Source organism: Ixodes scapularis, unplaced genomic scaffold, assembly GCF_016920785.2.
Source record: "Ixodes scapularis isolate PalLabHiFi unplaced genomic scaffold, ASM1692078v2 PGA_scaffold10__122_contigs__length_95168666, whole genome shotgun sequence".
Classification (NCBI taxonomy): domain Eukaryota; kingdom Metazoa; phylum Arthropoda; class Arachnida; order Ixodida; family Ixodidae; genus Ixodes; species Ixodes scapularis.
In genome coordinates this window covers 41209887-41224078 of record NW_024609836.1, presented here as the reverse complement: position 1 = coordinate 41224078, position 14192 = coordinate 41209887, and the positions used below count along the sequence as shown (strand labels likewise).

Here is a 14192-nt window from a genome sequence, read left to right as displayed (position 1 = left end):
AATGAGCTTTATCGCTCAACGATGCTCTTCAACTTGGCGTTGCTACTTTCGGCACCGTTATTTGTTGAGTTGAGGTAGTTACCGCACGACCACTTACTACCCATTATCCATTCGTGGTGGATGCCATGCCAGTTCTTGAAGTAGTCTAGCAACCCTGCTGGAAATGAGGCGCACATTCACATTGAGGGAGTAGTCAGAATTAATGTGTGCCAATGTGCAGTGTAACACGAATGTGCAAAACCAAGAGTTTTCTCATTGGTGCACATAGGAAGACTGCAGGGAAGCCACAATCTTAGAAAAGGGGCAGTTTTCTGATTGAGGTGAAGCCAACCTTGGGGAAAGAACTCGGGCAAGTTTCTATGAGCACCAATGTGCTCCTATGAGCACATTGGCGCCGATAGCACCAATGTGGTTAAAAAGACATTTTCTCATTCGGGCCATGGGATACATTGCAGGAAAGACAAAATCCGGGGGAAGGGTTACTTCATAAAGCAGGTGAAGCCAACTTTAGGGAGATCTCAAGCAATCTCACCATTTTCTCATTGGTGCTTGTAGAAACACTACAGGGAAGCTGCAATCCGGGGCAACCAACTTCCAAAGCCAAGTTTGTAGATGATAGCTGGCAGAGTCTATGAAGACCATTAGCACCAATCTGCGTGATGCCTCGTTCGCTTATTACTGCCACTCTAAACACTACAGGGAAGCTGCAGCGTGAAGGCGTTGACAAGTGAAGTCAATCTCTAGAGTCGGCAAGCACTTATTAGGACTAATAGTTTGCTCATTAGTGTCCATACCTTGACGTATTATCACCGACTTGTTATATACTAAATACAAGCTCAATTACCATGCCAAGGCCGCACCAGAGGGTTCCCTCCCCCAGTCGCACAACTATCTATGCTCACTATTATGCCAACCTGAAAATAATTGGTATAATTGGCTTTCGTATGGCACAAGATTTTTTTTTTTTTTTTATAGTGCCCCGAGTAGAACTGAAGTCCCAGTCGTATGAACATTCAGATTTTCATGCAGAGAACAAACTTGCAGCAGCCTGTAAAGCAGTAGTAGGTACTGGTACACAAGAATATCACAACTGCTCTTTCAAATACAATGCTTTATTTTAACTGGAAGCTGCAACCTTTCACAGTACAAAAGTAAAGCATTTTGCATACAGTAACCCATTGTACGTGTTCTTGTTTAATACAGCCCTAGTCACCTTCATCTTTATGAAAACAGACTTCTCCCAAAGAGCAATTATCCCTACATTATTGCTTAATCATGGTGTCTACCAAACTATTACATGTCAAATTCGCAGACTTTTCTAGGTTTTCTTTTACATGTGAAACTTCAGAACTAGCTACACTTGTAGTTCCGTGCGGCAGGAGGGACGCACATGCCAAGAAAGGCTGACGCCAAAACCATATGGCTGTTTCCCTCTAAACAAAATGCTACATAGATGGCTCTGTTAAGTCAGTGATCATTTTCTCAGATTTAGCTAAGTTTTTCATGATTTCCCTGACTTTTTCAGAAGCTCAAAAGTTCCTTTGCAATTATAGCTTTTTTAGGTTGGTAGACACCCTGCTAATGTCAGTAGGTATGCTTGATTTAGCTGCACCCACCTGCATGGTGCAGAAAGTGTACAGTGCAGGGCAATGTAATTACGGTATGCATTGTCCAGGATTAAAGGCATTTCACATAATGGAACAAGGACAGACACCACAAGTGGTTCTGTCCTCGTCCTTTTGTTACAATATTTCGATCCTGGAGACCAAACACAACAAGCCCCTAAAGAGTCCTCAAGATAGTCTGCACCAACAAGTAGGATACAGTGATGTACATACACTGAGAGTACCAGTGCAGGTGGTGTAGGCAAATCAAACATACCTACTAACATGACATGATGGTTACTCCTTTTCATAATAGTTGGGCAAAAGGCTGGCAAATAACCTGTTGCCTGACCGCATGACAACAAATTTTGACAAGACATTGTCTGCTGAGACAATCCTCACATTCTGCTTAGAATAATACTCATTTACATGGGTCACATGAAGCGTTCTTGACGAGACATACTCTTCAAGAAGTAGCACACAACGGTAAACACCATTTTCCTTGTATACACAGATTTTCAATATTTCTCCACACAACCCGTTTTTCAATTGTACAAAGGAATTATTGCGACGCTTGCATTTACCATATTCTTTAGAGTGCAACAACTCACCTCCTGCAATCACCCTTTTATACACAGTACAGACACTGCCAGGTAAAACAACAGAGCTACCAAAAAAATTGTGGCTACTTGCATGTTTTAAGCCTTTGCCAATAAGGTGGCATTTCTCCACCTCATTTGTATGCACTAAGCGCTTTGACCCAAGCAAGCCCTCACAAAACTCTTGCACTGTTTGTTGCCTGATGTAGCATTTAACGAAGTAGTACACAGAGCGGTACAAAAGATAACTCTTGGCTATTTGCAGAGGTACTTTTCGTGTCCCTTTTGCTAATTTTAAAAGAAAGCCGTTTGCAGATTCATATGCAAAAGCAGAATGGGCCCATAACGGGCCCCACTCTTTTACGCTTTTCGGCAGATGAGTGAGAAGATGGACGTTATATGTCATTGACGTTTTCGTGTACAACTCTTGCATCCCACAAACAAACTCGGTCAACATAAGGTCGGCATTATTCACATCTGTATGCGTCACAGAGTCCTTGAGCAGAGCATACACACTCTGTGAAAGCAAAGCAAAATGTTTAAGATATTTTCTTGGAAGAATGCCATCCAGGCAAGGAAAAGCATAGTACAACAACCAGCATTTCCACTCCGACGCCTTCCAGAACCGTCGCTCAGAAATGGGCCTTGGCAGTCGAGAAACAGTTTTGGGGGGAAACATCCTTTCTAATCTCTTGTTAATTTTAGCTACAGTCGAGGGCTCTCCAATATAAAACTTTTCACCAACAGACGAGAACCATAGCTCTGCTAGTTGCCGTACCACCCCAAGAAGGACAGCATGCATGTAGTCTGGTACGAACCCAGATACTATCCCAAACTTTGGCATGTTTATCAATGCAGACGGGCCCTTGACACCAAAAATGGTTGTCTTCGTTACAAATGCTTGTTCCATTTCCTTTTCCATTGTCTCATTAGTCCTGTCGGGGTAGCATTCTGGGCCTACAGGGTACTTGACAACATTACCTACGTTCTCACCAGGGTGGTAACACCACCCACAAGAATAATAGCCATTGAACTGCATTAACTTTTGCATCGCAGGACGAGCAACGCTGTCTACGCAGCAACAGGTTGCAACGAATTTACTATTAATAAGGGTACCATCAACATGCTTCCATGTAACTCCTATTGTAGCCAGATGCTTTGCATCATCGACAAACGACTTCAGAAACATATCCATGTTTGGTTCCCCCTTACCATACCACAAGCCTGCCAGCAGCAAATTCTTTTCCCTGGACACTGGTGGTAGTTCATTTAGCATGATATGAATAGGCCACACAGAGGCACGGGAAGATTTGAACACTGGAGCTCCATCAGTGTTAAAAGAAAATGAAAAATTGTTACAGAAAGACAAGAGGCCACCAGGTTTGGAAAGTTCCTGATACAGAGTGCCATCAAAGATGTCTTCAAGACAGGATATATTTTTGTGTTTCTTTTCATTCCTGTATTGAAGTTCCTGGACCAACCCTGGTTGATTTTCCAACATGAACTTTAGTTGTGGTGCAAGGGGTAACATGAGAAAGTAGGGTGAAGTTGTCACTGAAAATTTCTGGTGGCAATGTGGACATGTTGACTGTTGCAAACGTAGCTGCTCTCGGATGCCAACATATCCTAGACAATACTCACAGTACATGTGATACTGCATCATGAGGGAGGGACTGGAAAATGCTTTGTTGAACAGGTACTTTGTACTAGGCAGGATGTCCTTCTGGAACACGACATTGAAGAGCTGCAGGATGTCAACCAAGGCTGACACAGTAGGCCGGTGCTTTGCAAGAAATGACAGCAGAAGAACAAGCACTTCCGCTACGGTCGTTGTTGTACATTTGCAAATTTGAGTAGTCAAGTCAAAACCCTTGACGCTGAATGCTGATGGTGCATCAGAAACATGTTCAGTAGGAGAGCCAGGCTGCTCTCCTTCGCTCTGAATGTCCTTCTCTTCGCACTCTGAGCTCCCCGGAGAGCTAACTGAGAAGCTCGAAAGGCTGTCTGCGCTGCACGGAGACTCGGCCTCCTCACACATACTTTCAGTTTGCGGAATTTCACCCGAGAGCAACACCGGTGACATTTCAGCCAAAGAAATCTCACTCTGTCGAGAAGTTGGCCCACTGCAGTCTGTCTCACTTAGGTGGCCAGTGGTCAAACAAGCTTCAATCCCTTGTCCAGAACATGGCGGACCCTATAAAAGAGTGTTTACAGCAACAAATAAAAAAAAGGCAATATACTGTCTCACATCAAATAGCATTGGGCATATCATCAACACCAATGCGAGCAGTATCAGGCACTATATTTTGCAAAAGACCTTCAGAGCGCAACACATGTGCTGGTGCAGCAAACTGTCCTTCGGAAGCCATTTGGCACCATGGTCGCTGACAGGCTGAAGCCACACGGGAAGCTGCGCCCCTCTTCCTCCTCCACCTCCACCCACCCACCCACCCACTTCACTTCCCCCCCCCCCCCGCCCGCCCCCCGCCCGCCCCGCCCCCCCCCCCCCCCCCCCGGCAGCAAAAACTTTCTAGCCTTGATAGCACAAGCATGAATGCGTAACCGAAGCACACTTGTGCTTTGGCGCTTCGGAGGTAACGAGCGTCTACAGGAGGTAGAGCTTCTGCAGCACTCTACCCCACACCAACCAACCGTACATGAGACCCATTTCAGTGCTCAGGAGCAGACATACTCATATCTACAGGGTGAAACAAGGAGACGGCAGGCTCTTTAAATCGACCGGAAAATTCGGTTTCTTAACCTATCGCGCTACGACTTTGTGCAGCGTTGCCCACAGATGGTGCATTCTTTTTTTGTAAAATTTGCAAAGAGCGAACTTACCTGAGGAAAAAGTAAAGAAAGAAAAAGGCTTAGCTCCGACGGAAACTCAGCGACGCCACCGGTCTTCAAACAACACGGCGCCGTTTCGCACGGGACACAAGAGATGGCGCAACGAACGCCGTCAACGAACGAGCATACGGCGCCGAGTGCCAGCGTCAGCAGACAATCTTTTCGATTAAAAGCAACACTCGTTCCGCAGGCGGCGACAGTCGCAGAAACAAAAACAGACGCGGTAACAACGAGGAACTGCAGTTCCTTGTCTGCTAAATACGCCGGCTCTCGGCGTCGTCTGCTCGTTCGTTGGAGGCAGTTGGCGTCGCGACCCGCTTGCGCCATCTCTTGTCTCCCGTGCGCAACGGCGCCGTGTTTGAAGACCGGTGGCTTCGCTGCGTTTCCATAGGAGCTAAGCCTTTTTCTTTCTTTACTTCTTCCTCAGGTAAGTTCGCTCTTTGCAAATTTTACAAAAAAAATCCACCATCTGTGGGCAACGCTGCACAAAGTCGTAGCGCGATAGGTTAAGAAACCGAATTTTCCGGTCGATTTAAAGAGCCTGCCGTCTCCTTGTTTCACCCTGTAGATTAAACCAGCAGTTGAGCGGGAAGGCACGTGAAAATTATGTTTCATGCTCTGAAGAACGTGCTCTTGCAGGGCATCCTCCTTCCCCACAAGATGGACCCCATGAAACAGATGCTGTAAAACTATTGCTGCTCGCGAGCCACAATTTCACTAATTAGAAAAGATTTAGAACTTAGTTTAACCGTACACAAATAATCCAACCTTTAAAGGCCTGGATTTGGACCCCTGGAATAGCCTGCACCAACATAATTTGATCCTCTCTGGTGGTGGTGCATAGCCTTTACAGTACTAATTCTACAACCAAAAAACAAGCGTTACCAGCGGGCGGAAACGAGTCGGCGCAGCTTCCAGTGCATTAACGGCACGCTTTCACCACCAGCAAGAAGAGCAGCTTTGACGTCACGTGCAAACCATGATGGTCCCAGCCGGATTTAAAAAATATAAAGGCCGCACAATAAAAACGTTTTACAGTATTTGACAAAAATTAAGAAAGCTTGAACATGAGAAAGAATGGCACGCACAGTATGAGTTTAGGTTATAGGGACATTATATGTTCGATCGAGTAGCACCACACGTCAATTTTGCGCTTTCTTAAATTTTTTGTCCGTATTCCAAAGATTTCAATCTAAGGCGCCCAAGACGTCTTCGATTTCCAAGACGTCGTCGTCGTCGTTCTTGACATCGTCAAGGCTTTTGAGGTCTTGGGCCGTGTGGGGTCTTACATGATAGAATTTTCTTTCAGATTTTCGTTGCAAGTTTTCCCATACAAGTGCAAGTTTTCCCCTATTTGTGTCCAAAAAGCAAGTTGCAAGTTTTGCCATATTTGTGTTCAAAAAGCGACGAAGCTCGCCCCGGGGCGTTCGCACGCGCACATCGAGCGCCGTCGGGCGAGCTTCATCGCCTATTCGTCCGATATTCGCTCACAAAGCCCAGCCCAGAAGCACTGCAGCAAAGCATAGGAGCCGGAGGTTGGAAGCAGTGGCTCGATACAGAGAAAGACGAGAGCGAACGCACACGGTATTTAACAACGAAAGACCATGCATGAAGTAACGCTTGAAATGAACAAACTCACATCTCCACGATTGTGAGACTGCGCAGCTGACTTCTGCTCCAAAGGTCGCGGGGCGCCTTCAGCAAGAATCTGACAACAAAAAGATTTCGTCAATAAAATCTTACGGTTCACCGACTATAAAAGCCTACCTTTTCGGTCTGATGCCACCGAGCACGCGTCGACCGCGGCACGCTCTCTTCGGATAAAGGTGCCAGGTAACGTCGGTATTGCTTCGGCCGCTGCTTACTGGCCATAATGCCGTTTCATATGCAGAAGTTTCGGCAGAATCGGCGTAGTGCTTGTTTGACGAGCAATAATGGCGAAGAATGACGCGGGAAGAGCGGGAAGCGGGATTAGTAGCGGTACAGTGGCTGTAGTAGCGGGATTGGCGGGATGGCTACCCGGGGACCTGGGTACTTCGAAAACGTGAAACGCACGCCATCGCGCCATAAACCGCATTGTAAACAAAACCATCTTTACAGTCTATAGTGCTAATAACAACGTCCTGAACTAAATATAATTCTAAGTTGTAAAATGAAACTTAATTTTTTTTTATTAGAGTTATCCTTCTCTTCTGTATTTGCCATGGGTGTTAGGTGGCCGTCTCGCCATATGGCCAGCCGGAGTCGGCGCGCGGTTTCAGTTGAGCCGGTTGAGCCAGTTGAGCTGCTAGTTTTGGTTGCATCACCTGCTGCGTATGAGCTTTCAGTTGCTGAAAAGACCGCAGGACATCTATTCCTACAGGAAGAAAGGGTAAGATTTTATTGCAGTAAAATATAGTTCAACAGCAGTTTGCGCCGGCGCATGGTTGGATCGGCGAAACGAAACTGCGATTCAGGCAGCAGTTTGCGCCGGCGCATGGTTGGATCGGCAAAACGAAACTGCGTTGCACGCGTTTTTTTTTTTTTTTTTCTCTCACTTCTTTTTCGTCTTCTTCTTCTTCTTCTTCTTCTTTCATATTTATATATAAAGCGAAAAGAGTACGTTTTATCGAAGTGTGGTTTAGAGAAATGCGATGTGTGCACGGCGGGAACCTACACTTGCAAGCAAACCATGCTACGCGCGCTCGCTGTCGCTCGAAGGAATGTTAATCTCAAGTTCGAGCACGCACCTACAAGGGTTCATCGCTGAGTACTCGGCAAGCTAGGCTGATGAATCAGAGAAACATCGGAAGCAGCATGCCGGGGGTTGCCATCTTCTCGAAACCGAGTTTCGACTTTCGAGGCAGCTCGAAGAAGCTGTTTTCGCTAAAACTGCATTCGTTAGAACGAGCTTCTCTAGACCACACGCTGTCACGGTTGATTAAGGCGTATAATTAATATAAAAATATTAATCGGGAATTGGTGTAGTCTCGTCTTGCCTTGGTGCTTTGTTTGTGTAATAAATTACCTCGCTGATCAGCCACATTTTCTCCACCACATGCGGATGTGACGGTTGGAATTGTTTGAACATAATGCGATTACTTCACATTAAATTCGATTGTATTCTTTTCTTACAGAGATGAATTTCGCATATGTGCAATATTTTACTGGAACAGCACGACCTAAGACTATCATCAGTACATCTGCAATTAAAAACTTTGAACCGAGAAGTGAGGATGACTACAAGAAGGGTCACCTCTATGATGCTTTGTTGACTCCAGACGGAGGGGAGCCGGGCTGTTTTAAAGCCCAAATACTACTTTTGGCAGGTGATATATATCAATGCAGTTCCTCACAGCAGCACACCAGAGGAGACTTGCCCTATATGTTATTGTGTGTACCACTTTGCAGACTCAAAGTCGTCGATCGAGGAGAGGATCAAAAGGGGCAAGAGGATCCCTCTACCTAAAGTCCTTGACCAGGTTGTTGAGCACAGCAGTTCGGAAGACGACCAAGCAGCTCTTCGGGTCGAAATGGCAAGCATTTTGTTGCTGCTTATCCTTTTAGAACTATCATAGAACCCCTCCGGTGCCTTCACATAATATGTACAAATGAGCTGTGTTGCCACGAAAAATTATTTACACTATGAAATAAAAGACTAAATGTCACTACAAGTGGTAACTGAATAAAACAATGGCCTTAACAGGTAAATACAGATTAAAGTATGAAAATTGATACTTCACAAAAAAAACTGATTTTAGCTGGTTTCTGGTTGAAATTAAAATTATATTGTTTTTCCATTTAGTCTGTTCGGTTTTTTGGTACTGTAGTTCATTATTTATTCCCCCATATAGTTTTAAAGCACACCTTGGAAGATTACAAATTTTCTGTAATATTCAGAGAAATGAGGTTAAATATGACTGATACATCTTGTCTAGTGTAAAACAATATATAACAATTTTTGTTCTTTTTCTCTATTAAGAAAAACGAAAAGGTAATAGGTATGTATGTGGATGTTGTCCTTATAATTATTGTGATTGGTTGACATTAGAACCGTTTATTAGACAGTGTTGCAATTGCACTTTTAAATGGAGCTATTATTAAAGCCTTGCCGAATTTGAACAATTTATAAAAGGCTACAAGTTTTTAGATATAGACCCTTTCAGGCAACATTTCATGGGCGCCGCCATCTTGACGTCACGTGACCCTGCCGCCATAGCCGCCCTTCAGTTTCTCGCCGTTCCTCCGCGTTGTGTACTGCTCCGGCCGCTACCGGAGCTTTGTTTTCGCGTTCTTTTACGTTCCGCGTTGAAATCGCGTGTTTTCTTTAGGTCTTTTCGATATTTCGGGCTTTCATTTAATCATTTGATATCTATATTTCAACATAGGTCTTGTATTTTCTTATTTATTAAATGGAATCCGACAGCGAATGGATCGACGATACAAGATTATGGCTTCAGAGACCATGTAAGTTCATCCCATTCTAACGTTTTTCTCGCTAATGAAGGGCAGTCAACGCCATTGCGACATATGCAAATTTCAACTGACTATCCAGTCCTGCTTCTCGCTGCATGTGCGCGCTCGTTTCCGTAAAGCCGACCCGCATGTAAGCGATTTAGCGTGCGACGATACGAGCGACGGCGACAACAACGAGAGTTAGCGACGAAGATTTCTCACTGCCGCCTGTTGCATCGCTCAGTTTTTCGGGTTTCTAGAGAACTTCGCTCACCGTCTTGGTCGTCTGCTCCCGTCGCTTCCATGCTGTTTGCCTCGTCGCGCGACTGCCCGAGCGACAGCGAAGCGGGTCACTGTCGCTTGTCTCGTTGCTCGCCGAATCGCTTGCATGCGGTTTATACTTAATATCGAGGCGCCAATGGTTCAATGGTGTGTGCATGGAAATTAATTGAGTATGAGCCGCATGTAAGCGATTTGGCGAGCGATCAGATAAGCGACCCGCTTCGCTGTCGCTCAGTCAGTCGCGCGACGAGGCAAACTACATGGAAGCGACGGAGCAAGCGACCAAGACGGTGAGCGACGTTTTCTAGAAATCCCAAAACCAAGCGATGCGACGGGCGACGGTGAGAATTCTCCGTCGCTCGTCTCGTCGCGCGCTAAATCGCGGGTCGGCTTTACGGAAACTAGCGCGCACATGCAGCGAGAAGCTCGACTGTCATAGCCTTACTGCGTCAGTTGCGATTTACATATGTCGCAATAGTGTTGACTGCCCTTTATTAGCGACAAAAACGCAAGAATGGGATGAACTTACATGGTCATTGAAGCCTCATAATCTTGTATCGTCGACCCATTCGCTGTCCGATTCCATTCGATAAATAAGAAAATACAAGAGCTATATCAATTGATTAAATGAAAGTTCTAAATATCGAAAAGGCCTAAAGCAATTACAAGATTTTAACGCGCAACGTAAAAGAACACGAAAATGAAGCTCCGGTCGTGACCTGCGCAGCACACAACGCGGAGCAACGGCGCAAAACTGAAGGTCGGCTATGGCGGCCCGGAAAGCGCGCGAAGGGCGCGCCGACTGGTGGCAGCTCGAGTAACTGACTCGCTGAAAGCGTCTATAAATTTTGCCTTTCATGGCTTGACTGAAAACCCGCAAGCCAGACCAAAACGACTATGTGAGCGCAACATAACGCGCTCCTTCCAGTATGCAGTTTTTTAACCAGGACACAAAAGGCGTAATTTCAGCTCTGAATATCTAAAAGCTTGTTGCCCTTTTGCAGATTGTTTCAATTCGATAGTACCCTAACAATGGTTTGCTTAACTACAATTGCAACATAGCCCCAAACAGTTAATTTACAGATTTTCGTTAATTAGTCAACATACTAGTGATGTTTCTCAAAGGCTTGATAAGCCGAGTGCAGTAATGCAGTGAGAATAGCACCCAGACAATCCGTCACCTGATTTTCTTTCTAAAATTTCATTTAAGAAACTGCATAATTGAGTTTTACACAAAAATTACTAATTTTCTATATAATTTGCTGTGATTGAAAACATAAATTGTATTGGAAGAAATCCTTATTGCAATTATATACTAAATTTTTCTTTGGCAGAGCAAAGAAATGTTGGTGTAAATTACAATTATTATTTTGACAAGAGTGTCCATGAAAATGTGACCGCCAATGAAATCAAAAGATGCTGGAGCTTTCCCTAGATGGTGCTTGTAATAGTGCAGGCTCAGCAGAAATTGAATCGTACAAGAGAAGCAACAGCAAAGATGAAGCAAATAATTTCAGAAAAGTTGTCTCAGAAGCGCAAGAACCCACTTTTCCCAGAGGCTCGGAGTGCCAAGCATGCCAGGTACGAAAGCCACAGTGATACAGACAGTGGGGATGATGGTGCTGTTGTTCCCAAAAAGTTGTACGACGATCTCCATCAGAAGTATCTTGCCCTAAAAAGAACTACAAGGGAACTTAAGGAAGACGTTGAAAAGATGCGTACAAGAGAGGCCAAAAACACAGACATTCTGGATGTGATTCTTGAGGGTGTAAACAGCATCAAATCAAAGCTCGAGAGCACTGGAGCAGGTGCGTATCTCTTTCCTTCTGAAGCATGAATTTTACAAAAAAAAAAAAAAAGCCTAAGACAACCATGGTGATTTAAAATGTTTAACTTAGTTTTTTTTTTTTTCTTTTTTTTGCGCCGTCAAGGATGCTCAATAAATGCAAACACCAAGCATGATATCGTGAAGAAGGCTAAACTCAGAACTGACGGAAGAACGGTAAGCTGATGCAGCAAATTTTTTATAGCCTGTGGTTGCCGTTTTAGTTTTTTTAATATTTTGACAAAGTACTGGAAAGGACAAAATTATAAAGAAGCCACAAGCTAGATTTATATCTGCTCTTAAAATCTGCAATTAGAAAATGGCCGATCAATGTTTTAAGATTGTGGTCATGAAATAAAGCTGGCTTGAACTGTCGGTTAATTTGAAGTTTGTGTACTTGCTGTCATTTCCAACAGCTTCGTAGGATTACAAATGAAGCCTTTATTGTTTTTATTTATATCCATTGCTCTGCTTCATTTGCAGGTCTGTGTAAATGACAGTGTTACCCTTAGTTTGGACCAATGGGTCGCCTGTCAGCGACAAAAAAAAGAGTCCAAGTTTGTGAGGAGTCTGGCTACTGCCATATGGGGACGCAATATTTTGAAAAATCGATCTACGAGTGGCAAGGTGTCTAACCGTTTGATAAATGATGGAGGTGCTGCGAAGCCACCACTGACTCCAACAAAACTTAATGTGCTAGAAGGTGAGTAGCTTGTAGTTTACGGCACTTTCCGTGTTTACTCCGTTTTATCACTAACTGATTACATTCAACAGGGCCGCCATATTTCTCATGACCTGACTACAAGGTGAAGAAGAAGCAACAGATTAATATAACCAACAAATGGAGATTTTGGAGATGTTACTAAAAAAAATACTACACGAAATAATGTGCAGCGTATCGAACCTTTTGAACATTTATTTTTACCTGTTTGGCATATTATATTTCACAGTAGTGCACTAGATTTTTTTCGGTAAAAGTTGCATGCATTTAACTAGGCATCTTTTAAATATGCAGGGCATTTTTTCTTCCATAATTTTTACATGGGTGGATAACCATCACCTGTATTGACTAACTAACCAAAACCTGTTAAAAAATGGTTTAATGGGCATGTTGCAATTGGTGGTTGACTGTGGAGCAACTACCGAGGATATGCTGTACAGATACTGACGAGATGACTAAAACAACTGTCACTTTTCTATGGACCATTATTGGCAAAACTTCCCAGATTCTTTTTGGTGCGCAGTTCTTGAGTTAGGCAATGAAAAAGAAAATTTTAACAATGAACGTTTCAAAGCGACAAATTTTTACGAATAGTTGAAATTGGGTTAGCCTGTAATAATGGCTATTTTGGGGGGCCCCCATGAGGCCCGCCACCCCCCCCCCCCCCCCCCCCCCCCCCCCCGAAATCTTACATTTTGTTGGGACCCTCCTCTCCCCCCTCCCCCTCATGCATCAATTTGTCATGGGCGCCCCCCCCCCCCCCCCCCCCCCCCCCCAAAACAAAATCCTGGCTACGTGCCTGATTGCAACATGCCTCATTAAACCACTAAATAAAAAGTTAATTGCCATATATTTGTAATTTGTCGACATATTCTGACAGTTATCCAGCCGTCTATGTCCGTCATGCCCACAAATATAAACTAAAGGATAGACGTATCTCATTTTTTTTATTTATATAAAAGATAAAAAGATATCTGCATACTGCAAGATTAAAATTACCCCACACTTAGGTTGTTTTAAATATTACAAATTTCTCTGTCAAAATTATGCAGAGTTTAATAGTTGCATTTTTTTTTCCAGCATGCTATGAGGACTGGCTACGTGAACATGGCGCCAGTGGCGATGTGTTGGCTGAGCGGATGGCAGCAATGACCACACACATAAACAGCGCCGTACGTGACCTGGGCCGTGACGTGCGGCATGCGCAAGGTACTGACCAAGAATAACGGACCAAGTGTCTCTGGAACTATGCTTGTCAAGGACGACGCTTCCTATGTTTCCACATGTATTATTTCAGAAAAGTAAAATTTGTGTTTCAACACTGGAGTGTCTCTCACTTCGCCGCAAGGTAGGTTTGCTGTAGCTGTTTTTTAGTGTGCTTGCCGCATTAAAAGCAGCTACAGTAGACCTTTCCCGCGATATTTTCTGCCATTGAAATAATATTAAAAATTCAATGAGCATAACATACAAATCCCTTAAAATTTCACATTACTGCTGCTGGATTTTCACTTCTTCAGCTCATTGATGCTTATTCGTTTCTATCCTGCATTCTTATTCAAAACGATTGAATCCTCCTTACAAAGCACATAACCGCTCATGGCAGTCTGCCTATTTTGCTCATTCGGGCACATTCATTTTCGCACCGAAATACATATCCATTTTGTCTCATTTTCTATATTCAGCTTGTGGGTTTCTAGGGTAATTTCACATTCAAGTTTCATCGGGTTGCTCATTCATGCACATTGGTTTTGGTGCAAAAATGAATGAGATTTTAGCTCTTTTTTCCAGCAGGGAATGCCTTCGACGACGAGGACTTTAGGGTTTCGTACAGCCGTTGGTATTGATCTTCACCTTTTGCATACACCATTCGCTGAAGT

The 14192-nt window shown here is 44.0% G+C and overlaps 2 protein-coding genes across 2 annotated transcripts; one reads left to right on the top strand and one right to left on the bottom strand.

The window, feature by feature from the left end:
- Window positions 1-1091: 1091 nt before the first annotated feature.
- On the bottom strand, window positions 1092-6956 carry LOC121834259. The gene is made up of 2 exons (XM_042288009.1): window positions 6693-6956; window positions 1092-4397 (listed from the first exon to the last, which is right to left on the bottom strand). The coding sequence occupies exon 2, from the start codon at window positions 4284-4286 to the stop codon at window positions 1902-1904; it is 2385 nt and encodes a 794-aa protein (XP_042143943.1). The 5' UTR covers window positions 4287-4397; window positions 6693-6956; the 3' UTR covers window positions 1092-1901.
- Window positions 6957-7962: 1006 nt separating this feature from the next.
- Window positions 7963-13541, top strand: LOC120842477 (BEN domain-containing protein 5-like). The gene is made up of 6 exons (XM_040213608.1): window positions 7963-8361; window positions 8444-8568; window positions 11226-11577; window positions 11701-11771; window positions 12078-12297; window positions 13396-13541. The coding sequence occupies exons 1-6, from the start codon at window positions 8172-8174 to the stop codon at window positions 13539-13541; spliced, it is 1104 nt and encodes a 367-aa protein (XP_040069542.1). The 5' UTR covers window positions 7963-8171.
- Window positions 13542-14192: the final 651 nt, after the last annotated feature.

What these genes read in the sequence shown, in the direction of transcription:
- LOC120842477 (XM_040213608.1), top strand. Translation starts at nt 8,172, where the DNA reads ATGAATTTCGCATATGTGCAATATTTTACTGGAACAGCACGACCTAAG. An exon ending in GCTCGAGAGCACTGGAGCAG is followed by an intron (nt 11,578 to 11,700) that starts GTGCGTATCTCT and finishes TGCGCCGTCAAG; the next exon opens with GATGCTCAATAAATGCAAAC. An exon ending in TCAGAACTGACGGAAGAACG is followed by an intron (nt 11,772 to 12,077) that starts GTAAGCTGATGC and finishes CTTCATTTGCAG; the next exon opens with GTCTGTGTAAATGACAGTGT.
- LOC121834259 (XM_042288009.1), bottom strand. Translation starts at nt 4,286, where the DNA reads ATGTCACCGGTGTTGCTCTCGGGTGAAATTCCGCAAACTGAAAGTATG.